General features: G+C 39.2%; 2 protein-coding genes across 2 annotated transcripts in view; both read left to right on the forward strand.

Annotated features, from left to right (window-relative positions):
- Nucleotides 1-16,781, forward strand: part of Polr3E (RNA polymerase III subunit E) — a 34,420-nt gene extending 17,639 nt beyond the window's left edge. Inside the window, exons 7-9 of the mRNA XM_083125457.1 lie at nt 6,931-7,133; nt 11,780-11,943; nt 15,940-16,781. Coding sequence (XP_082981583.1) covers nt 6,931-7,133; nt 11,780-11,943; nt 15,940-16,228 — 656 coding nt within the window. The 3' untranslated portion in view covers nt 16,229-16,781. The remainder of the gene's footprint in view (nt 1-6,930; nt 7,134-11,779; nt 11,944-15,939) is intronic.
- A 9,908-nt stretch (nt 16,782-26,689) lies between these two features.
- Nucleotides 26,690-26,974, forward strand: part of LOC145990265 (multiple inositol polyphosphate phosphatase 1-like) — a 47,017-nt gene continuing 46,732 nt past the window's right edge. Inside the window, exon 1 of the mRNA XM_083125940.1 lies at nt 26,690-26,795. Coding sequence (XP_082982066.1) covers nt 26,730-26,795 — 66 coding nt within the window. The 5' untranslated portion in view covers nt 26,690-26,729. The remainder of the gene's footprint in view (nt 26,796-26,974) is intronic.

Below are 26,974 nucleotides of genomic sequence, written 5' to 3' on the forward strand. Positions count from 1 at the left end.
GAAAATCGTGGTTTTTATGCTTGGGGGCAAGGCGGAAAACGGCAGTTTGGGTGTGAGGCTTTTGGGTGTTAGGCCAATATCAAACATGAGTGCAGGAAGCGTGCATGGGACGTAGCTTTGGGTGTAGGAAACAATAAGAGATCGCAGGCGGTTCAGTTGATAGGAGTTATACGTGAAAGGATACTATACCAAGAAGTGGATAATAATGGATAAAAGCAAGGAGGGCCAAAAGGGCTAAGTAAAAATCAAATGAGGTAAAAGGAAACACTCACCGGACAGTAGAAAAATTCAAAATTTTCGCTAGTTTATAGCATCATCGGTGTGAGAAGAAACAGAAGACGGAACCGGAGGTTGGGGTCCTGCAGAGTTGCCAGGTCCCCATTGAAGAAGAAGCGGTGCGTAGAACGAAAAAAACACTGTTTCGTCACCCAGGCTTGTCGTAAACTGTGAGTGGGGGAGGATGAGTTTGGCGAGGGAGGGCGGGAGGTGGGTGAGGGTGGGCATTACTGGGTGGCCCTTGTTCAGGCCAGGTGGAGTGGTTGCACTCATGGCCGATATATAGGCCCTCTCCCATCTTTTGCGAACAGAGGTGTTGGCTGTTTGGGGTAGGAGGTGGATGATCGCTACCCGGAAGCAGTCGTTGATACTGATGTTGTGGTGGTTGGTTGTGGACGGCGACAGTGAAGTCCAGGTTGTGGGTGGAGGAGCGGTGGTTATTGATGCGGAGGTTGAGTGGCCGTTGATGTTTGCCCCCAGGTAAAAATCACCACAGATGTTGCAGGTGAGGATGTAGATAAGGTTTGAGGCATGGCAGGTCCCTTTGGGATGGAGGGTAAAAATTTGCCAGTGGCCGTGTGCACCTGGAGGTGTGTGAGAAGTGATGAGGATGGGACAGGTCTTGCACCTGGGTCGGTTGCATTTATGGCAGGGGGGTGTTGGATGTGTGGTGAAGGAGTGTTGTGGACCAGGATGTTTTGGAGGTTAGGGGGGCGTTTGAAAACACCCTGGGTTTGTCGGGAAATACCAACCACATGCAATACCTACACTTCTCCAGCTCCCACCCGTTCCACACCAAAAAAGCAATTCCATTCTCTCTGGCCCTCAGGGGGACAGCGCCTGAACTCTTCACCCACCTCCCGCCAGAATTATAACCTCCGCCTACACCAGGCCCTGGTTATCCGTGGATATCCCTCCATCCTGGTCACCAAGCAAAATATCACGAGCTGCCCTCACATACCACTACCACCAAGAAACCTGCTGCCACCAACCCACCTGCACTCATCACCCAATATCATCCCCACCTCAACAAAATCAGGCACACACTGCACTCTCTTCTCCCAATCCTCCACAGTGATCCCGAAACCAAAAACATATTTCCCGACAAACCCAGGGTGGTTTTCAAACGCCCCCCTAACCTCCAAAACATCCTGGTCCACAACACTCCTTCACCACACATCCAACACCCCCCTGCCCATAAATGCAACCGACCCAGGTGCAAGACCTGTCCCATCCTCATCACTTCTCACACCCTCCAGGTGCACACGGCCACTGGCAAATTTACCCTCCATCCCAAAGGGACCTGCCATGCCTCAAACCTTATCTACATCCTCACCTGCAACATCTGTGGTGATTTTTACCTGGGGGAAACATCAACGGCCCTCAACCTCCGCATCAATAACCACCGCTCCTCCACCCACAACCTGGACTTCACTGTCGCCGTCCACACCAACCACCACAACATCAGTTTCAACGACTGCTTCCGGGTAGCGATCATCCACCTCCTACCCCAACCAGCCAACACCTCTGTTCGCAAAAGATGGGAGAGGGCCTATATATCGGCCATGAGTGCAACCACTCCACCTGGCCTGAACAAGGCCACCCAGTAATGCCCACCCTCACCCACCCTCCCGCCCTCCCTCCCAACTCATCCTCCCCACTCACAGTTTACGACAAGCCTGGTGACGAAACAGTGTTTTTTTCGTTCTACGCACCGCTTCTTCTTCAATGGGGACCTGGCAACTCTGCAGGACCCCAACTTCCGGTTCCGTCTTCTGTTTCTTCTCACACCGATGATGCTATAAATTAGCGAAAATTTTGAATTTTTCTACTGTCCGGTGAGTGTTTCCTTTTACCTCATTTGATTTTTACTTAGCCCTTTTGGCCCTCCTTGCTTTTATCCATTATTATCCACTTTTGGTATGAATCCTTTCACGTATAACTCCTATCAACTGAACCGCCTGCGATCTCTTATTGTTTCCTACACCAAAGCTACGTCCCATGCACGCTTCCTGCACTCATGTTTGATATTGGGCCTAACACCCAAAAGCCTCACACCCAAACTGCCGTTTTCCGCCATGCCCCCAAGCATAAAACCCACGATTTTCCCACTCGCGAGAAATTTCGCTATTGAACTGACCCACGCCATGTACCGATCCCAGCTAAATCGCGCCCGAGAACTGTCCATTTCTATTCAATCCCTTACCAAAATCCTTTTGCTGACCCCAGGTAACCACCATCACAAAATAGACTCCTTCTGGCACACCGCCCATTCCATTGCCAGTGATCTTAACATTAAACACCTCCAAAAACTCTCCAATCTCTGCCGTCAAGCTTTTCAGACTGGCTGCACCCTTCCCCTTCCACTGCCGCCCAATTTCAGTCCCACACCAACATGCCCACTATTACCCGACCCCCCTCTACCATTGCCCACCCCTCCCACACCACCACAGACCCCCCCTGAAAACCAAAACTGCACTCCCATACATCGCACCTTGGGAAACAACCAGTCCACGGACAAACCCACCCCTACCAGATCCATGACCACCAATGACCCTAACCCACTCAAAAACAACCAGACTGTACTCAATTTATCCAGCCATAAACTGAGCACTGATGAAATAGCTGTTTTATCCAAAGGCCTCACCTTCTCCCCCACAACTCCCCCCAACCAATTCCGCCTACTTTTTGACATACACACATTTGCTCGCAGCCTCCGATGGCAACATTTCTGGGCCAAAAATCCCTCACTCCAAACCACTACCAGTGAAACCCACCCGAGCCTCCTTCAATTTAGCCCCCCCTCCTCCCAAGATCCACCCCCCCTGCCCACCAACCACCCCTTGGAAAGATACATCACTGCCGTCATTTCCACCACCTCTGACAGCTCATTCTTAAATAACTTTCACAACCAACCTAACCTCAATCCCCCCCAACAGAAAGCTCTCAGAGACCTCCGCAACAACCACAACATCAAAATCCTCCCAGCTGACAAGGGGTCCACCACGGTGGTCTTGAACTCTCAAGACTACCTGGCGGAAGCCAACCGCCAGCTGGCTGACCCCTCCACCTACAAACCCACCACAGCTGACCTATCCGCCGAACACCTCACCAAAATCCGGGACTTCATCCACACCCGTGGCCCACCTGAAGGCCTAACAGCTCGTACCACCGCCATGTTAATACCCGACAATCCCCGCACCCCCACCTTCTATCTATTGCCCAAAATCCACAAACCTGGCAACCCTGGCAGACCCATTGTGTCCAGCTATAACTCACCTACAGAACGAATCTCAGCCTTTGTTGACTCCCATCTCCAGCCTCTTGTGAAAGCTCTGCCCTCCTACCTCCGTGACACCAACCACTTCCTCCAGAAAATCAGCACCCTCCCACCATTGCCCCCAAATACCATCCTTGCCACCATTGATGTCACTTCCCTCTACACCAACATACCTCACTCCCATGGCCTCCGCTCCATAGAATTCTATCTCAATAGCAGACCCAAACCTCACAACCCCAGCACCAACTTCCTGACCCACCTAGCCCACCTTGTCCTCACTTGTAACAACTTCACCTTTGAAAACCAAAATTTCCTACAGATCCGAGGTACAGCCATGGGTACCAGAATGGCCCCATCCTATGCAAACCTCTTCATGGGCCAACTTGAGCAAGAGTTTTTGGCTACCCAACCCCTCCAACCCCTCCTCTGGCTCCGCTTCATCGACGACATCTTCATGCTCTGGACACATGGAGAACCATCCTTGTCAGCCTTCCTGGACCAACTTAACCACTTCCGTTCCCTAAAATTCACCTGGACACACTCCCCCAACCAGATCACCTTCCTGGATGTGGACGTGCACATCGAGGGAGGACACCTGACTACCTCCATCCACATAAAACCCACCAACCACATGCAATACCTACACTTCTCCAGCTCCCACCCGTTCCACACCAAAAAAGCAATTCCATTCTCTCTGGCCCTCAGGGGACAGCGCCTGAACTCTTCACCCACCTCCCGCCAGAATTATAACCTCCGCCTACACCAGGCCCTGGTTAACCGTGGATATCCCTCCATCCTGGTCACCAAGCAAATATCACGAGCTGCCTCACATACCACTACCACCAAGAAACCTGCTGCCACCAACCCACCTGCACTCATCACCCAATATCATCCCCACCTCAACAAAATCAGGCACACACTGCACTCTCTTCTCCCAATCCTCCACAGTGATCCCGAAACCAAAAACATATTTCCCGACAAACCCAGGGTGGTTTTCAAACGCCCCCCTAACCTCCAAAACATCCTGGTCCACAACACTCCTTCACCACACATCCAACACCCCCCTGCCCATAAATGCAACCGACCCAGGTGCAAGACCTGTCCCATCCTCATCACTTCTCACACCCTCCAGGTGCACACGGCCACTGGCAAATTTACCCTCCATCCCAAAGGGACCTGCCATGCCTCAAACCTTATCTACATCCTCACCTGCAACATCTGTGGTGATTTTTACCTGGGGGAAACATCAACGGCCCTCAACCTCCGCATCAATAACCACCGCTCCTCCACCCACAACCTGGACTTCACTGTCGCCGTCCACACCAACCACCACAACATCAGTTTCAACGACTGCTTCCGGGTAGCGATCATCCACCTCCTACCCCAACCAGCCAACACCTCTGTTCGCAAAAGATGGGAGAGGGCCTATATATCGGCCATGAGTGCAACCACTCCACCTGGCCTGAACAAGGCCACCCAGTAATGCCCACCCTCACCCACCCTCCCGCCCTCCCTCCCAACTCATCCTCCCCACTCACAGTTTACGACAAGCCTGGTGACGAAACAGTGTTTTTTTCGTTCTACGCACCGCTTCTTCTTCAATGGGGACCTGGCAACTCTGCAGGACCCCAACCTCCGGTTCCGTCTTCTGTTTCTTCTCACACCGATGATGCTATAAATTAGCGAAAATTTTGAATTTTTCTACTGTCCGGTGAGTGTTTCCTTTTACCTCATTTGATTTTTTTATATATATATATATATATATATATATATATATATATATATATATATATATATATATATATATCTTATATATATATATATATATATATATTAATATTGTGACTAAAACCACAGATTAAAGTGATTGTAGTGCGTAGCAAGGGAACCTCGGAGTAGACTTCACACAAAGTATTTTAAATTTGCTGGAGGAAAAAATTAAATCTACCACAAATTAATTATTATTATCCATTGCCAAAAAGTTCAGCTAAAATTAATATAGAGCTTTTCCATTGACCATATTTACGATTAAATGGCGAACTTGCTAAAAGGACCTGTCAGGAAATTTAAATACATATGTAAGTTATGCTAGCAAATGCATTTAAAATTACAAAACGACAGAGGAGAAGAAAAATAAACATAAAAAATGTAGAAAAATGCCATAAAAACTGCGAAGAATACTGAAAATGACCTAAAAGCATAAGATGCAAAATGGAACCGTTTTTTTCTTCTAATTTAAGAGAAATGGACTGATATCAGATTTAACATTGTTTTCAAGGCTCAGAAAAAAATATGATTTGTCATCAACTTCCGAGTCCTAGTGATAATTTTACAGGGTGTCTACCAGTGGAAATACTGTTGTTCTGTAAAAATCTACTTTTTTGTAGTAGTGCACTAGGAGTAGGTTTATAAACAAACTAAAAAAAAGAAGAGCAAGAATTTTTTAATTTGTTGTGGACAAGCTATACTTCAATTTGATGCACTATTATTGGTAGTTGTTGTAGAAATTGTATATTAATTACTCTAGGAATAGATTTGAACTATTTTCCTGTAGAAATCTACTACAGTAGTTGACTATTATAATTTCCTACTTTCTTGTTGCAATTTTTAGGTTGTGTTTGGTATATACTAGAATTAATAAGATTTTATTACTAAATTTTACCATAATTACATATTATTTGATATCATTATTATGATTTTTATTTAAAAAATATTTGTTAACCATGAGTCAATCCTACCATTATAACTTTTACATGTGAAGTGAATAATCTAAAAGCTTGGTTAAGTAGAATTGTAAGTGTGATGTTGGCTAAAATACAGTAAAACCTCGTTAATCCAGACCCCGATCAGCTGGACTTTGCTTAATCTGGACAGGCAAAAGGAAAAAAAGGCAGAATGCAATGTTTTAAATGTGGCTAGAAGTCAACAAGAGAACTTCCCAAAGAAAAGGCAGTCAACCACTGATGAAATTCTGTTTCCCGCAGACTTTGTACTGTACTGTATAGTGTATTTAGGCCTATGCCCCTTAAATACACCATAATAAACATGTTTTGTTGCTATTGATGAAGTTTTAATGAACTTTTCTTTTAGGTTATTTCAGTTAATCCAGACTTTTGTTAAACCGGTCAACTTATCCCCCCCCCATTAGCCCAGATTAACGAGGTTTTACTGTATAGTGACCTTTGACAAATAAGTTGCCCTAATGGCTTTAGCCTGAAAAATTTTGCTTCTTGGTCTTCCAATGTCAGGAGTTTTATTTTTACGTAATTGTAGACCGCCCTGCTTTAATGGAAATTTTAAGTCATTTAATTGCACTTAATTGTAATGGTATCTATGTAAAAAAGCTCACAGTAAAGTTAAAATTCGTCTTTCAGCAAAGTTAATTCAGTTCAAGCAGTTACTGTCGTTGCTCGCTCAAGACCTAGATCCAAAGAATGTCCTGAAGACTTTGCAGCAGGTGGCTGTGTTGGTGCAAGGGAACTGGGTTGTGCGGAGTGAGATCTTGTATCCAAAGGATACGTCCAGCGGTTCCTCAGGAGTTCCTGCTGATCTCATGTGTCGCGGGAGAGATTATGTTGTAAGTAATGTTGAGGAATATGTTAATTAGATTTTTCTTTAAGATTTCAATATACATTGGTATAAGTACTTAAAACTGAATGTTACACAGGATTCCTGCTGATCTGAGAAACCTTGCAAGGTCAACGAAAGTCAGTCAAGGAAAAAGTCATGGCATTTTGTAAATGTGTGCAAAAACCTGAGAAAGTAAGGGAATTTGCATAACCACTTTTTGTAGATGCAAAATAATTTGACAGTTATTTTTAGTTGTTTTTATTTTATCTGCAACGTTTCATCCTGGTTTCCCAGAACTTTTTCAAGCTTACACCAAAATACACATACAATCTCACATGGCTAAAGTTCCAGCAACGAAAACTGTCCAGTCAAGGTCGGAGCTTCCCCTTGTCTCCTCCACACCCCTGGCCCTCCAGGATTGCCACACTTCTTCTAAGCTGCTCAGTCGACACTTCGCGCTTTGTACGTATGCGGCTGATTGCATCTTCGCTGGTGTATTGTGTACGGATTATTTGGTTTTGCATTTTTGTTGAGAATTGTTTCCCCTTTTGTTTATTCAGCCAGCCCGTTTGTAGTTTTCGATTTACATTCCATAACCACTTTCTTGAAGTGTAAACATAATGCAGTATGCCCCCTAATTTGATTCCGTATTCCGCTCATCACCCCTAGATGATTAATCCTGGTGCCACCACTGTTATAGAGAGAGATTGTGATAATTCTTATTGTGGACCAAGAACAAATACATGAACTTAACGGGAAATATTTTGTTCCTCAGTAAGTAAATATAGCCAGGCACACGTCACAGGCAGTGCTCAGATGAGCGCAAGATCGATGCGCAGCAAAATCCATTCAAATAAAACATAAAATACAGTTGACATGTCACTCTAAAGATGCTGTATGTGTTCTTAAAATTAATTTCAATGTTTTATTACAAACTTTCTCACTGAAAGTTTTTACGTGATCCAATAGAATGCGAGTTAGCCAGCAACAATATTTTACATTACATAACCGGAACATTTTACTTTTTTACTTTGCATGCTTATACATTTTGTGTATAAAATATATGCTGTAAGCATCTATGAACCTTAAGAATGTTTCGCTATTTTTTCTAACCATCTTGTGTCACTGCTTCCATTATTTTTTACAGTTTGAAGTAAAAAATAATAATTTCCTCGTGAATTTCATGGAAACATGTTTTTATTTGTTTCTAAATGGCCATAAAGTATTTGAGTGTAAAAAATATATCTTAATGTTCTTTACGTTAAGTAATATTTTCTGCATTTTTTTTCGCAATTATTATTGAAAGTTTAAATTGTTGCTTATTGGCAACACTGTAGGTGGGTGGCGTGACCTTGACTGAACAGTTTTTGTGGCGTTTACTATAGTCAGTCTACACTTCTGTAGAAACTTCTGCCTAACAAAGCATATCAGATATATTACGTACATGTTGAGTGTTTCCTGATGCACAAGTGAATAATTTTTTCTGATTAATTTCAAAGGCTCACTCTTCATCAGTTTCATCATATCATCACTCATCCCCACTTCTGTAGAGTGATTTGCCGTGTGAGGTTGTGTGTTGTATGTGTATCTTGGTGTAAGCTTGAAAAAGTTCTGGGAAACCAGGACGAAAAGTCGCAGATAAAATAAAGCCATTAAAAATAACTGTCAGATTATTTTTGCATTCTTGATTTATATATATTCTATGTAGAGAGTTTATTTTTGTTCATTTATTTTGAACAGTGTTGATTAAATTTTATTTATTCATTTTGAAAAGTGCAATATAACACTTGGTTATTAGGATTTTGGAAATATATTAATACAGTGGAACCACGATTTTACATTTTTCCACATTATACATTGATGGTCTCAACCTTACAAAATACTATAAAACTTTCCTCAATTTCATATTTTAAGTTTCTTCTGCTTGGTCCTCTGAATAAACGTAAAATCGAGGTTCTACTGTATGCATGCAAAATATACTTATTTATCTTGGTAACAGGTTTTTCATTCAATTAATTTTGAGGGCTACTGTCACTCCACCTATAACCACCCTCTGACACTTTGGTATTACCATAACTACAGCGCCTTGAATAACGTAGTGTGGAAAACGACCCAAGAAACTGGTTCCCCAGACGGATTAGAAACATAGATGGCAGTGCGATCAATCTCGGTGCTAATTTTCTTACGAAAGTAATGCGGCTTTGTTAGTTTTTGGAATATATTATGTAGATTTGTTTGTCTTGAAAGGCGGTACGTGAATTGATGGAAACAGTTATATTTGTGGAGTGATTTGCAGTCACGAAATGACATTAATTTGGAAAGAAAAGTAAAATAAAATTAATAAATAAATAGTATGCGTAACAGAAGAAGAAACATCGCAAAGTGCTTCCGGACGTCAAGTGTTGGATTGTGTACTAGAGTTTTATTTTTCTATGTTAGAATATAAATAGTATCCTGAGAGATATTTCATACCGAGGCGACAAACTACAAGTGTCGCTTGGAAGCGAGCAGTCCGTAATCAATGCAGCCTTTCGAACCGTAGGGACACAAGCTCTGACTGCACCGTTTCCTCAAGGAGATTTTACACCAAAGCAACATACGACAAACGATACGAGGATTTCACACCAAAGCGACACGGGTCCTTCGGTCCAAGGCAAATTTCACACCGAAGCGACATATGTTGCTTGGAAAGGAGCCAATCAAGAGCAATATTTCACATCGTAGGGGCATGACGGGAAGCACAGGCCAGCGTTCGGTTGGTGAAATCCTCAAGCGATAAGTGTCGCGTGCCCCTTGTCGCTTTGGTGCGCAATCTCCCTAAAGCAAGACACTCATTGCATCGCGCATGCGCGAACAACAAACCACGGCAACATGTTACAAGCTATTGAGGAAATGGCCCAGTTTGAGCGACGCACAAGCGACAAAGCGACACGTGTGACCTATCGTGTCGCCTAGATCTGTTGTTGTAATGTGCGGTTTTTCGTGTCGCCTATCTGTTGTTTGCACAATTAGCAGCGAACGCTTGCCAATAGACTGAAGGCACCATGTCGCTTGTCACTTAGTTGGGAAATCCCCATGTAGCACGTCGCTTCGGTCTGAGCACCCTTCCTTTAAGGAGCTTTCCGACCGAAGTAACAAGTAGCACGCGAATACGCCATATGAACGTGTCGTTTGCTGTTTGGACCCTCATGCGCAATGAATGCTATTTTACAGTCTGGAAGTGTGTGTCACTAGTGTGACAGTGTGAACATCCCGTGTCGCTTGTCCCATTGGTTTGAAAGTTTCCTTACACTCATGTCGATGGCACTAAGAAAGTTTTGTGGGGTTCCCCTTGTCGTTTCATGGAATCATCATTATCATCATCGCCGCGATTAGTTTAAAGCGGAAGAAAAAAGACAGTAAATATCCAAAATACAAATGCTTCAGTGTGTATATCTTTAAAAGAAATGATGATGATGATAATAATAATTAACCTAATTCATACACAAAAATTTAGTTGCCAAGAGCATTCCACGTGTATTTTTTCTCCCGTATTATTAACGAAAGTATGACGATAACAGGACGTGGTCGACTGTCTAGAATGTTCGTTAATATCTTCGCGACCACTGTACCAAATATCATAGCAATTATCACATTCATAGAAATGCTTCATGTAAAAGAATCAGACGTTGCAGCGAAAACTCCATTTACTTCCATTATAAGCAGTCGAACACCAAGCACCGAGGTCAACACCAGCGCCTCTAGCGGATCATTTTCGAGTGGAACCAGCCAGAGCACGCAGAACTGTGCCGTTTTCCACACTACGTTATTCAAGGCGCTGTACCATAACACAAACTCTGTTCCTAAATAGCCGACAGGCTTAAGAAGCACAAACAATGCTTTCTTGATCCACTTTGTAACCTGGGAATGTACAATGTGGATTATCAGTGCAAGGTGCAGGTCTATCTAATCCATTAATCAGAGAATTCAACAGAACTTATCTAATGTTAAAAAACCTAACCTACCACTGGCCTAACAAAACAAATCAGATATATTACCTACGTGCAGTTTAGTGTTTCCCGATGCACAATTGGATAGTTTTTTTATGATTCATTTCGAAGGCTCACTGCCTTCATTCATTCATTATCTGCTCCAGACGCCATACCCTTAGTAAATGAAGGCAGTGAGCCTTCGAAATTAATAAAAAAAAACTATCCAATTGTGCAACGTGAAAACACAAAACTTCACGTAGGTAATACTTATACTGCATTTAGCACATTCATCAGTCAAACACCCTACTGACTAGACACTGCGGCTCCCCTCCAGGTAGTAGCACACACCCTAAGAGACCCAAAAATCAAGAAAACCTACACACCATGATGCATTTCTCCCATGAACTAAATCCCGATAACAGACGAGCCCATCACATTTGTCTTCCATACCCGAGCAATGAAAACCATGCTGTGACAGCCAATCCAGCAACAGTAACTACCAAGTTGACAACTGCAAGTTCCGATGTGGAAGGTGACGATGTTCACTGAAATTATTCAATTAAATAAACTTAGAGTGCAGATACGTAAGTAAATTTTTTTGTGCATTCTTTGTTGAAATATCTTTCCTTGAATAGATTTCATTCTTTTCTGTTTCTGATATACTATAAATTTTATTTTCCAGTTGTATTTATTTACTCAGAACCGATTTGTAGATAGAAAAAATGTGTCTACCACTACAAAATTGCCCCCTGAGGAGGTTAAAGAAATACTGATGCACGTGTGCAGGTTGCGGATCAACAGGGGATGGGAGCTCATGTTGCCGTTTGACCAGGATTTTGTAAATAGGTACGTAGATATGCTGATAGAAGAATGTAACAATTGAAAGTGGTTCAGGGTGTTTATGAATATTAATATATAGATTTTAGCAATCTGGCAGTTTTGCTTTGCAAAAAAATATATTTATTTTAAGTGTTCTTTATTTTTCGTGCAATATTTTGTTCTGGTTTCCCAGACTTTCTCAAGCTTCCATCAAGATAAACACACCACAACCTTACATAGGTAGTTGCTCTATGCTTCTAAGGAATGTATAGCTTGTGTCCTTGTTTCTTCCCCTTCCCTTTATCCTGTGACCAGGGATGCCCACAGGGGGGGATTAATGACTTGCCTGCATCGTGGGTAATTTTTGGTCGGGGACAAAATTATATACAAATTCTATATATCTCCACACAAAAATTGGGGGGATCGTTTCTTTGATTGACTTGTTATTGATTTTCAGTTATGGTTATTACGTACAGTTTTTCTATCTACCTGTGGGTGATTGTGGCGATGTGGTTGAAATTAAACATCACCTCTTATGCCTTTAGAATCGGTTTGGAAAAGGGGCGACGTGCTGTTCACATTAATACAAGTTTAGTCAAACCGACAAACTACTAAGAATAAGGTTCAGTACAATAACAATGGCAGTGAGCCGAGCAGTTTTGTACGTTTTGTGTTAGCAAACATGAAAGTGAGCCTACAGTACCTAAAGTAAACATTTATTGCTTAAATGTCTGTATTATATTGTTCCGCAAGTTCTGTCTGACCAAAATTATTTGAGTAAATAATTCGGCATAAAGGGGGGGTGGGGAGGGAATGTTCTACCTTTTTGGGGGGAATGCATCATATGCCTTGGGGGGGGGATGGACACACCTGCCTGTGACCTCTTCTTGTCTTTCCTCCCTCCCCCTGGCACTAATATTAACTTTTTTCTTTAACTGGTCTGGTAATTCATGTTTGGGAAATAAAATACTCTGTTGATAATAATTGGACATAAGCAAGTTATTTTTTCCACAAAACTTACTTGTAGAAGTTCTATTAATTTGGGGGGCTCTGCCACCATCTGCTTGAGAACTTGTTGCTTCACTGCTGGGCTGGCTTCCGGTTCCTGTTGTTTCCCTGCATGCCGCTAGGGGCACTAGTGTAGCCAGTTCATATGCTGCATGCGCTTGGTTTAAGTTGTTGCAGTAGTGAGAGCCAAATGAGATGCACCTGACCTATGTCGATGTTCAGATCATGTGGAAAGTGCATAATTGCGTGCATCTCTTTGATTTTGGTTCTATCAGTGTGTGCAACGTCTGCCCAACTGAAACCTTTTTGATGTGTTTGTTGAACTTGAGGTGCTTTGCTAGTCTGGTAGTTGGTTGGGATTTTTTTTTCATCGGATATGTGGTGTATATGCTCGTGGTGGTTCTAATTGATCTGCGAATGTAATGGGAATTGCACTCACATTGGACATCATATAATCCTGGGTTATCATGGGGTTAGGGGAAATATCGTTTGTGTAGGACACACACCAGTGACCAAAATAGCCAGTGCTCTAAATTTCCCTTCATTTTTGTTCCTTTTCTCTCCCGTTTATGCAGATATGCTTGATTTCGGCCACTTTTCTCGCTATTTTATTTTCCCTCACCTTGATTTGCATTTACTTATTTCTGTGCCCATATCTCAATATGTACTTTCTCATCTTGGATCTTCATCTTTAACGTCTCTCCTATGTTCCTTAATTCTCTTATTGATGCTTCTCCCAGTCTCTCCTATGTATGTACTTACTTCCACATTAGCCACATTCTACTTCTTATACTCCTGCCATTGCAAATTTCCTTCTCTCCTTTGAACTCGTTAAACTACAGTACTCGCTCTTGTCTCCTGATTTTCGCTTATAGAAACCAAACTATTGGTCATAATGTAATGAAATTTGCTAGGGATATACCTTGGTATATGAGAAGCGTGGAGACGTCATTGGAGATGGCACCACAATCTCTAGTCCTTGAGTGGACATGCACATGCATCTGGGCGATTCTGCCATTAAATGCCAAAACGGAGTCCATAAAGGTGTGCCAGCAACCATTTTATTGCACAGTTTGGGATCCGAAAATCTCCTGCAAAGTCTTCCATTCAATATTTGGTGAAGAAACTCGAAACAATGGGAACATTGTTGGATGTGCATGAAGGAGGACGTCCAAAACTGCCAGAAGCAAAGGTGCAGGAAGTGAACAACAGATTGCTGGCTTCACCAAGGAAGTCGTTCAGTAGACTGTTGCAGGAAATTAAAGTTTCCACAAGCACATGTCAACAAGCTGCCAAAAGCTGATTACATATTGTGTTACTGCTGTGCAACAATTGTATCCTCCTGACAAAGTGAAAAGAGTCAATTAAGAGACCACTTCCAACACTCGCTGTGATGTCACCATGCTTCTCATACACCAAGGTATGTCCGTAGCAAATTTCATTACATTATGACCAATAGTTTGGTTTTCATAAGCAAATATCAGGGGCCGAGATCAAGTGTAACAATCCTGTATTTTTCAGTGCTCTTTGGTGGCTCGAAGGCCACTGTTAGTCCATACTTTTTCAGGATGTTTATCTGTTTCTTAAAGAGGGTTGCTTTAAAATATAATTTCCCATAAGATGATAATTTAATCTTAAATTTCATTTTCACTGAAATGTTTCAAAAACAATGAAAAATATGCATTTTGCACAATTTCCAGAATATTTAGACCCTGCTAGACACATGGACACTGGAGAAGTATCGGCAATCAAAACTGTAATTGCAACTTTCTGATACCATTACTGCTGGTATTGTCAATTACCAATACATTGGTATCATTATTAGCTCGGCCATAGCCTAACTAACTAACTCTCTAGCCTTCTTAAACCTGAAGCTTTGTGGCTGCAGCAACACAAGCCTTCCATCTGTCCTTATCCTGGGCAAGATCAATACAATCTTCCATCCTTAACAATTTCCTTTAGGTCCATCTCAACATTATCCCTCCATTTTTGTCATGGCCTTCCTATAAGTCTCTTACCATTAGGTTTTCCAACAAGAATCCTGGTAAAATCTTCTTTCCTCTCCCATTTGTGCCACGCGGCCTGCCCACCAGATTTAATTATTCTAATAATATCTGGATATGAATACAAATTATGCAGTTCAAAATTATGTAACCTTCTCCACTCACCTGTCTCCTAATTCCTATTAGGTCCAAATATTTTTCTAAGAATTTGACTTTCAAATACTCTTTAATTTTTGTTCCTCTTTTAATATAAGGGACCAAGTTTCACATCCATATAATACTACAGGCAACATTACTGTTTTGTGTATTTTAATTTTTAGTTTCTTAGATATAAAAAAAAAAGTAAAGTGTTCCCCTGTGCATAGCACCATGCCATGAAGGCCCCACACTTTCTTGATCCAGTCGTGAGTGGGGGTGATGTGATCAGCATCATGCCCCTGACTGCCTTTACCCCCCAGGTACCCATGTCATTCGATGCTGGGTGGGCACCGGGGCCGCTTCCAACGTTAGAAAAGTTCCTGGATTTGAACCACCCGGGAATCGAACCCGGGACCTTTAGCATGGTAGTCAGACGCGTTACCGACTGAGCCACTGTGCCCACATTATTCTGAGATATTATACGAGAAGATAAGTTTATGAAGAGAAAAGTAACATGCATTTTTTGAATTAAGTCTTGTGTTTTATTTAGTCTTTAATATCATTTTCATTTGTTAGTATTACTCCTAAGTTCAGCCATAGCCATGAAGCATTTTAGCCCACCTTATGACAGGGGTCTCAGTTTCGAATCCTGGCCTGGGCATGGGTGTTCTTTGTAAGCGTCCCTTCATCAATTTCATCATGTCATCACTCATCCTAATCTTTGCAATTAGCCAATAGTGGCAGTAATGCGAAGTAAAATAAACCAAATTGATCAATGAAGTATTTTAGAAACCATAGCCTATGAAAGATGTGAATTGATTGTTGCTTACTGCTTGCTCCATCATTGTCGTATTAACCTTTTTGTTTTTCCCAGGTATCCTGAAATAGTAGAAAGGCAGCAAATGTTGTGGGACTCAAAACAAAAGCAGCTGAATCAATCGTTCAAAGAAACCCAGAGTGACAATTCATTAGGTTCTCAGTCTCCTTCCAAGACGAGACGGAGGCGGACTAAGTCGCAAAGGGAGTCATTCAGTTCGGATAATGAAAGTGGTACCGAGTGTGTCGCAACAGAACTTCATAAGGGTGCAAGGAGGAAAAGCTTCAGTTCCCCTAAAGTTGTGAGGACCGATTCTATTAAAAGTGAACCAAAAGTAGACTCATGACACAGGGCTTCGTCTGCAAAACTCTGCTGCGTGAGGATACTTATGTTAAGTCTGTGCGAGGAAAGTATGTGTGTGTTCTTTTTTGAGATGAATTTGTTAATGCTTGTCTGTACTTGCCCTGTGGGCTACCATGATGACATCTGTGCAAAGTTTGAAACTTTTCTGTTCTTTTTTTTTAAATAGAGAATTAATTTTGTGAATATTATGTATAACAAATGGCAAGATCATGTTGAGCTTTAGAGATTGACAGATGTGTTAATTTATTTGCCGGTGAGGAGTGGAGATACAAAATATATGCTGTGACATCATCATTTTTTAAAGATGATGCATCTGAAAAGATGACTTGTTATTTGTTCCCTTTCCTATACTATTTAATTTTGAAGTTTTTTTTAAGTATCATTGTTAATTCTGGTTGTAAATGGTAGTCAACCATATTATCAGGAAAAATTATTATAAAGAGCTTATTAGAGTGAATGATAGAACATTTCAGAGTACTCAATTCGTAATGATTATATATGTGGGTGTATGTGAGAGCAAGGTAAGACTTTACAGCTTGGTGATTGATTATTCTTGGAAATACAAATTGCTTGAACATAATATCTTATTGGTATTCATCTGTAGTTTTTACAAGCGTAGAATGATATTTATAAATCTTTAAAGTTGTATTTCAATACTTTTGGTTTCTTGTTAGACAAGACAGTATGCATTGTAATGAAATTGATTATTTGGAACCAGTAGTTCATTGTATGAGCCACTTGCAGAAAGTAAGAAAATTATACAATGGATTTTGTTAGATGTATTTAATGCATAGTATTGTTATATATATATTATACCATTTTTCAATATACGAAACTTTGGGCAAAGTCATGGCAACTATTTTTTTTGCGAGAATGCTGGACCAGCACAAAAACTCCAAATATAGAAATGAAAGAGGACACTTTATGGAAATGAACAATGTATGAACAAGGCAGGTCATGGGTACCATTGGTTGGTAGTTGCCATATTTATTGAGCCATTTGTTGTATCGTTATGCCACTTTCTGTATTCCTTTGTCGAAGCCACCAAGAAGCTATTTAGCTGCGCCTGTACTCTGGCAGTCCCCAGAAACTGTTAGTATTTTCCTGAGTTTATTACACTCCTGTTTCTATTCAAACTGTCCATCACCAAAGCAGGGCATTCACATTGTTCACATAGGTCCCACCTTCCTTAAAGCTCTGACACAATTGCCTTTGTTCATTGAAGCCACAGTGGTCCAATCAGTAGGATGTCTTGACTGCAGTGTGGGCGATCCAGATTTGATTTTCAAGATGGGAATTTTCTGACCTTGATCCTTCATAAAGCTGCTCTGGTTTCACCCAGCCTCTACTAAGTGGATGCCTTTGGGAGGAGGGGGGAGTAGAAAGAGCAAGGTGCTGATCGCATCACCTCCAGTAAATGGACGAGATCTTGAATGTGTGGGGTTCCTACCTTCACATCACCATATGTGCCAACATGGCAAGGGGAGTTTTTCTTTGTTCATTACACCTTCACTATAGGGTCATTCCATGCCAAATCATCACAAAAAATTAACTTTTCAACACGACCATCTCAGATTTTTATGAAATTTTGAAAGGATGGTAAAGGACATGAAGTGACTTACATGTGCAAAATTTTAGCCCTTATTGATTCACGTTGTTCATACAGCAGGGTTGCCAAATCCATAAAAAATGTCAAATTTATGGTCACAAGATGAACAAAAAAAAATCATAACTTTTCTTTTAAGTATGGTATAACTTTCTTCTTGGGCTTGTTTTGAAGCTAAGGGAGCATAGTTTTCATTAAAAATAGTCTTTCATGAAATGATGTGACCTTTGACCTTGAATACTTAAGAAAAAACATATCTTCAATTTTGGTGGAAATAAGGTATGTTATACAGTTAAATGTAATCTCTGTTTGGTATAAGTTTCATTTTGGGATGGCTTTGGGAATAGGAATAAAAAAGATCTGAAAGTAGTATATGATACATTAAGTGAAACACCTCATGGTCTAGTAAAATAATCTCTCCTGGTGAACTGATTGCAACATAAATGAAACTAACTGCCACTATAGTAAAAAAAAATGTGACGAATCTGATTCTGAAAAGTTTACCATTCTCTGACCTGTAGTTTCACCGCCATCTTGAAAAAATTGCACCAAAAATTCCCCTTGTAATTGAAAAAAAATTAATATCTCAAAATGGTGAATTGTGCACTAAGAGTGAAGATAACCAAAAGAGCAGAAAATTTTATAAATTATGCTTTCTGTTAAGATGAAGCTACCTTAAATCTGAATTGAATTAGAAAGCTCCAATTATTTACTTTAATTTTTCGAATTAATGTAAAAGTTGGCTTCTGACAGAAATAACAACAAATATGTAACAAACTATGTAATTAATATCCTGGAAGCTATGATGATTTGGCATGGAATGACCCTATAAACTTGAACAGTGTGCATGGAAATTTCCATCGAGCCCAAGTTGCTGGTGGTCTATTTTCATATTCATTTAAATGAACACAGCAAAACTGACCACTTTTGTTGAAAAATATTATGCACAGTTGATGCCAAGCAAATGAATGAACATGTGTGAAAGTATTGCCAATGCAGTCACTACTGTCGGATTAAAAATTATACTCGAGCTTGTACTTTAATTAAAAATTAACCAGTAGGTCTACATGAAAACGAGTTACATAAAAATTTAGCTTATTCAATTCAGCATTAATCTATGCTAACCAATTTCTTTGTTTTTAGTATGACTTTCGAGCTTCAAAACAAGATCAATATTGTATTTGTAGGACTACCCAATACTAAGAGAAACTTGTTTTGCAAAATTGATAAGTATGGTTTTTTGACAAATTTTTAAAATCTGAAAATCAAGAATTGTTTAAAACCTTTCTGCCTGCACCGTATCAAAATTTCATCATGATCTGACCACCCATTTTTTATTTATAGAATTCCAGAGAGAGCGATTGTTTGCAAAACTTTAAAAAACCATTTTTTGGTTCTTACGATAAAAAATTGAAGTCATACTTGAAAAAAAATGGTTAGCATAGGTTAAAGCAGAATTGAATAAGCTAAATTTTGATGTAATTCTTTTTTTATGAGAGTCTGATCTCTAGTATCTATAATTTTTAATCTGACAGTATATGCAAACATTTCTTATTTTCTGGTTGCACTGGTATGAACTGAACATATTCTGTTTCTCAATGGCCACAATCATAGAAATGATAAGTCATGATCTCACCACCAAAGGTCTCAGATTGGAGTTGAGACCTTTTCATGGATGTTCCTTCTAGAGTTTCCCTTCATCGGTTAACCTGAAGATACAGAAAACAACAAGGGAAGAGGAAATTTGAAGAACCTAGCTGCTCTTTTTTGAATTAGGTTTTTGCCCAGTTTGACATTGAGGACTCTCAAGAGGATGGGGTGGAAGACTTGGTTGCCATGATCAGCGAAACAAATTCCTCTTTTTATTGACAAAAACTTGGTGAACATGATAGAAGAGGGTTCCTCTTGCCTCAGACATAATATTTTATTTAATTGAGTAGCTTGATGAAGCAGGTGGTAACTAAGGCACAGAAGTTGATGAAAAATCATCTTTTGTCTGTCTGAGCCTTGAAAACGATGCTAAACCTGATATCAGTCTGTTTCCCATAAGTTAAAACCAGAAAACATCGTTTTTATTTTGTATTTTTTGGCCTTTTTTGGCATATTTTTTGCTGTCTTGATTGCTTCATTTTTTAGGTTTAATTTTCTTCTCCCCTGTTGATCCGTGAATTTTAAATTCATTTGCTAGCATAATCTATGTATTGAAATTTCCTGACATGGTCTTTTAGCAAGTTTGCCATTAATTGAAAATACGGTCAATGGAAATGCACAATATTATTTTTAACTGAAAGTTTGGCAATGGATTAAATTAATTGTGGTACATTTATTTTTCCTCCAGCACTTAAAATATTTTGTGTGAAGCCTACTTTTGAGGTTCCCTTGCTGGTCACTATAGTCACTTTAGTCTTGGGTTTTAGTCACAATGTAAAAAAAATATAATCTGATGTACGTGGAACACAAGTGTATTTTCAGATGTTGACCGATTACTGTGTATTGTACAAGGCCCAGTCTGAAAGGAGGTTAATGACTTACACAGAAAAATCTTGAAGTAAAAATGAAGAAAACTACATTAATTGTCCCCCCCCCCCTCCCTTTGCTGTAGTAGTTTAAAACACAAATCAACAGGTTTTGTCTAATTATTCAACTACTCTGTTGTAATGTATGAAAAAATGAAGCTTTCATTTTTAAGAGCAAAATTATTTTTAGGTAATTTTTTAATAATTTTAAGTTCGTACTACAGGTCATTTTTGAGATTTTTTAGGTCATCAACTTCCGAGCTCTAGTGATATTACATCATTGTTGGGATTAGAATCAGCTGTCAGTGCTTTGATCTTTTTAAGTTTTTAATTTGAATGTAATGGGTGGGGGAAATAGGATGGAACCCTCTCTTATCAGGTCAACATGTTAAGGATAGACCTGAGAATTCTGCCCCTCGGAGCAAGAAAGTATCAACCCACAAGAAGAGACTTGTGAGAAAAAGGCAATTGAATATTTGGGATATTCATTAATTTCAGATATCTTTTAAATGTCTTGAAACTATGATTATGTATAAAACAGACATTCATTGATCACATAACAAATAATCTGTGTATTAGAGTAACTAAATACTTTCACAATAAAATAATTTTGGAGACAAGTTGCGGGAAATAATGAATGTGGCGTACCATCATATTGCACCCAACTGTTGTTTACCATTGTTTTGTTATAACTTTTAAGAAGGATTATGCATGGTAATGTTAAATTCAGTACACAAATTAATAATTTCGGTTTTATTAACAGCTTCAAGTTTCATCAGAATGTTGTCAAAAATTGCATGTGTCATGGCTGGTTCCTTAAATCCACTGTTATGACAGCTACATAACATTCTTTGATACTTGTCAGCTGACACTGGATGTTTATATTGTTCTTCAATTCTGCAACGTACAGTTCGTACATTTTACATACATTTAATTCAGGTCCCAATTATTTTTCTTTGTTTTTCACCACTGTGCTGGAAAAATGGAGAGTGGTATACAGGAAATTATTCCATATGCTTCTTCAGAAATTCCATTTCTTCCTCTGGAATTTTATTCAGCTGGGATGAATGCTATTCTCGCTTATCTTGAGAGGGGGTATGGTTTCTTCATTTTCCTTTTTTCCTCTCTTCCACGGTGTTGCTGTAAACCTAAAAACTTTTTTTTACACTTCACATATTCCATCGGACCCTTTAAAAGAATAGGCAATGAAATTCTATCTTCTGTAGTGAATCTTAACAGGATTCAGTCTCATGCAGGAACAAAGATATGAATTTTGGAGATGAAAATTGCCAAGCTTCCAAAACTCTGTAAACAGCTTTTGTCTTTGATTAGCAGGCAGTTCTTTGAAACTTTGCTTAGGGCACACACACAGTCTTCACCAGGAGCAGCTGCTTTCATCTTTTTCTTTGCAGTTGACATGTATTCATGGCCACTGTTTCGCAAATTCTTCCGTTGGTACTGCACCCACTGGTTGCATTTCCTTGTCATTTTCTAGGTGATTTTCTTTAGAGAGTAAACTTGAGATCTGATGTAAAAGTGACTTTCTCATCTGAGGTCATGAAAGCAATCTGTAATGACGACACCGAAACAATTTTCAGAGAATTTAGGAGCAAGATAATGGTATTCAACACAATACTTTTTTTTCCGGTTCAACATAATGAATGAAAATGTTAGAAGCAAATACTTACACTTTCATCAGTATCTGAGGAACTTCCACTGCTTGATGGCTTGTACAAAGATCAATTATATCTCCAATAAGTTCACTTTCCAATTGCTCCTATGGATGTGCAGACTTCCCCACATGGTGGCCACTATGTTGCTATGAAAAGGTTCTGATGGTATAATTTTGCTTATGTCAAAGAAACGTAGATCGCATCATGTGAACTCTGACAAAGCAGGTAGGAAGATAAACATATGTAGGCTCGTGAAACAATTGACCCAATTTTGGTCATTGTGAGTTACGATTATCTTGCACCAAGCGGTAGAATTGTAAGAATTAAATGTTGTTCAATATATTGATTAATAGAGCCCGGAAGTTCAGGCATTTATTTTTGTTAAAATAGGCAGGCAAAAAGGCATTTATAATGTGGAAAATAGGCACTAAAAATGAAAAAAAGGCAAAATAAAGCGAAGAAAAGCACATTTGGAAGTCACTTACTTTTATCTATAATCTCTGGCAAAATGTTAAAATCTACATTGGAAAGAGCATTTCAATTTTCTCCATCTTGATTACACATAACTACAAGCTGTTTTTTTAAGTTCTCAACATTCATTGATAGTCGTCTGTCAGAGAGAATGTTTTTCATAATAGAAAATGATCTTTCTACTTCGACAGAAGTTATTGGAGCATACATAAAACAAGCTAATGTAGCTGGACTCATTTTGGTAACAGCATTTTCACCTTTTAGAATATCACAAGTTGTTTTCAATTGTTTCAAGTCCTTATTTGCGCTCACTACACGTTTGCACTTTTCCGCAACAGCTGACCCCTTTTCTCCTGGCACTTCCATCATCTGCTGCATAGATTCCTCGAAGATTTTCATGGATGCTATAAGTCTCTCACCTCTTTTTTCTAGCTTTGTAATTGTCTCTGGCAATGCAGCATAATGTGCAAAAATAAACGACAGTTAATTCTTCAGTTCTGAATAGCACAGGAGTTTTTCACTTCACGAATTGAAGCCGCTTCATTTTCTGGAAGAGCATCGATCACCTCACTGATTTTTTCAAGGTTGTTAGCATAATGTATAGCTGCTGATATCCAGGTTCCCCATCTTGTCAAGACTGGTTGCGGAGGTAAACTAAGCTCAGGCTTAGACTTCCTGAAATTTTCGGGTTCGAGAGGGAGATTTCAGAAATATCTTCTTTGTGTTCGAAATCAACCTGTCCACTTCAGCAGTCAATCATGCACAAGGAAATGTTAACCGAAAGGCAATATCCTAACTGAGCATGAAATACTTTTTTCTCACACTTTTCTCCTTCAGCAATGTTGAAACATGCGTGAGTTCAATATTACTTAAATAAAGCGAAAATTATTCACATAATAAACGGAAGAAAAATAAATGCCAACATATTTTTTTAAAAAATGGTCAAATTTCATTGAAAAAGGCAAAAAAAGGCATTATAATTAAAAATAGGCAGTGGGGTCCCAAATAGGCAAAATAGGCAAAATGAAAAGGCTTCTAAAACATTCGAAACAACATAAAAAACGTATATCCGGAAAATTTTTATCAATATATGCAGTAGATAAAAAGAGGCATTTTGCCAAACTTCCAGGCTCTATTGATTAATATTAGAATGTAAATATTCCATTCCAATTGTCTGCATTATTTTTTCCAAGAGTTTTGCTTTAAAATATTCAAGAATTACATCAGATACATTAAAATATCTGTTACATTATAACAACATCCAGTTTTTCATGCAAACTGGAGCAAAACATAAAGAAACTTAGAATTGTGCATAAGATCCGGATTAATTAGACACTGCAAAAGTGTCATGGAACATTTTTGTGGAGCCGTGAAAGATCAAAACACTGGGAAAGTATCAGCTGGTATCTGTAAATAAAATTTTAAGAAAGTTTGTAACTAAAGGTAATATAATCTTGTACCAAAGACATCCATTCTACCTGTGATGTATTATTACTCTTTTGTGCTGTGACTATGCAAGGTGTTTTTATGGGATAAGTTTGTGTAAGAACAATCACAATATAGTTGCCTAATATTTTCACACAGCACCATAAAAAACACTAAAATCCATTTTATGTATGCCTGTCTTTTAACCTGTTGGTGAGAAAATACGATATCACAGGTTTTTATGTTTTAATTTTTATCCCTGTACAGTTACAGCCACCGGTAAATGCAAACAAAACTACATAATTGTGTAAAAATAGGTCTTACTGGTTGAAGCATTGTTAAAAATAAGTGAATATTAACAATACCATGCGAATGATTGTTGAAAGTCATGTCAAGTAACGTTATTTCAATGTAAGAAAGTGGCATTATGTTTGGTATTATGATATAGGTACTACTAAATTTTAGATGAAATAAAAATGAACTTGTTTCACATAGATTCTTCATGTTAATACATGTTTCTCATTGTAACTCAACATTCTGTTACCAGTCATATTTTACAACAGTGACAATGTTATGGGATGAAATAAGTTTTTTGGTAGAATAAATTCATGGTGGGATTTTTTTCAAAACAGAACCAGCAACTCAAAAGAAACGATCGGGAATATTTTCTTGAATGTAATGCAATTTGGTTACAACAAGTGGAGTGATCTAAGAGTTTTGAATTGGTTGTTTTGGGGTGGATATAGAATTAGCTCTTTATTGCACTTGTTCTTGTATACTGTTGAAAACATTTTAACACAAGTGTTACAATGAAAATAGTTAATGGGCAGGTTAAATGAGCTTCCTCAATATTTTTTTGAATAAGCTTTAACACTATGAAAACTATTAAACCATGAAAATTCTCTTAGGTGCTGAATTTTCAATAAACATTTGAACCAGAATGTGGAATCGTTCAACTTCCCGCTATGTATAATTTAAATTGAAAACTACTTGTTAGGGATCATATCGAGATGAGACAAGACTTGGTACTTTGTCAGTCACATCTCGTTCTTAGTTGTAGTTCCTAGTTGTAAATGTTTGTCTCAATTTATAAACATCATTCTGAGGGCAATTGTGGGCCTTGCAAAATATACACATTGTTTCATAAGTTCCTTTGGGATTTTGAAGTTTGGCCATGCAGTACATGAGATGAAAGCATGCCAATGGGTAGGGGAAATGTACAAGTTTGTTTCGTGACATGCATTGGCTTAGTTATACATTTTTCCTTGACAATAGTGTGGTATTTAAAGGTGAACAAGCAGCTTTTTTGTCCTGCAGTAGAAGTGTGAAACTGTATGAGAACTTAATGTTTTTCATATTCCATAACCTAGTTCATTTGAATCTCCTTGTATGGAGCTGTAGACTAGAATACATGATTACTAAGCAATGTGACCTTCACTATTAATTTTGTTTGGAGACAATGGCAAAGTAGTTGACAACTTACCTACCAGAATGAGTATAGTGAGATGCAGAATACAGTGCTGAACTAACTTTACTGACACCTCCGTCTCCATGCCCTGCCTGTCACCAATGTGCAATGATCATAACATCGCTCACTGTAGCGAGAGATAAACATCAGCAAAAGGTGAGGGAACTGAACTAGTGTAAATATCTTGGCTTCCCAATGTCCTTTATTAGACCTAACAGATCAGGGGAGAGATAGCCAGCGAGTCCCAAGCTACATAGAATCTACCTTTACTTACTGAAGAACATCCCAGCGTGACTTGATCTCGAAAAACTGCTGTCACATTAAAAAAAAAAGTAAAAAAAAAAGAATTGTGTGCGTGTGTGTGTGTGGGGGTCTTTTCCAGATTTCAAACTTGGTCATTTTATGATAATCTAAACTTTGTGACTAAGATTATCTCACTATGTTCAAAGATTTTTTTATAGTTTTACATAGCACAAGATTCCAGAATTGGAATAAAAATGCCAACACAGCAGGAAGACAACTCTTGCATTGGTATCAATATAATCCCATCCCTTAAAGTCACGTGGAATATAAAAGTGAATGAAAATAGCAGTGGACTATTTGCCTACTGGAATTAGGCTTGCCAACTCTCCCGGAGTGGCCAGGAGTCTACCGGAATCAAACTCTCTCTCCTGGACAAACTTTATTATCTCCCAGAATTATTAGATTTAATATATTTTTTTATTGTCTTCTTATATTTTTTGGTATGTATTTGCCGAGCAAAGAAATTTGTTATTTCAACTCACAATATTATTTTTAAGTAAATGGAAGAAGGGAGAAATAGAAAGTTTAAACATGTTGTTGCACCAAAGCATCTATGCCAGAACTGTAGAAAACTAAAATAAATGCATTGTTGGTCCAAGCCTTGAGAGACTTTTTTTTCTTTTACCCACCACTATTTTTTTTCTTAATTATATAGATTTAGTTCATAGTATGTAGTCACAATAGCAAGATCACAAACGTATAACAGCTGATATTCAGGACAGCATTTTAGTCTAAAGAGTTTGAAGCCTGTAACGAAATCTCCCAGAATTTTATTTTTTAAAGGTGGCAAGCCTAACTTGAATCTTTCCTTGTGACTGTGCTTGATGGTTTAACCTGTATGTATTCAACTTGGGCTCACTGTCGACAGCACAGTTTTGTAAAATTTGATCGTATTCTCTCTTGGGGCCTCCACTCTTGTGGCTTTATTTCCATGCCTGTCTCTAGGCCCCAGTGAAGGTATACTATTTATTGAGGCAACATTTGCAAAAATGTCCATTTGATTGAATTGTCTTAGGTGAAAGATGGAGAAGATTTCAACTAAAGCAGCTCCCAAGTTTCAAGAAAATGAAGACAAGTATCCTTGTATTGTTCGTTATCATATTTCTGCATTGCTGTTATTTTGTAGAACTTAATTAGATCATTATTAGTTGTTACAAACGATTTATTACTTCTCATCCTATTGATTTGCACCTTCCTCTCTCTCTCATTCTTCCATCCCCCCTCTCTTTCTTTTTCTTTCTCTCTCTCTCTGTAGGGCAGGGTTTGC

Source organism: Lepisma saccharinum, chromosome 7, assembly GCF_977018435.1.
Source record: "Lepisma saccharinum chromosome 7, izLepSacc3.1, whole genome shotgun sequence".
Lineage (NCBI taxonomy): Eukaryota > Metazoa > Arthropoda > Insecta > Zygentoma > Lepismatidae > Lepisma > Lepisma saccharinum.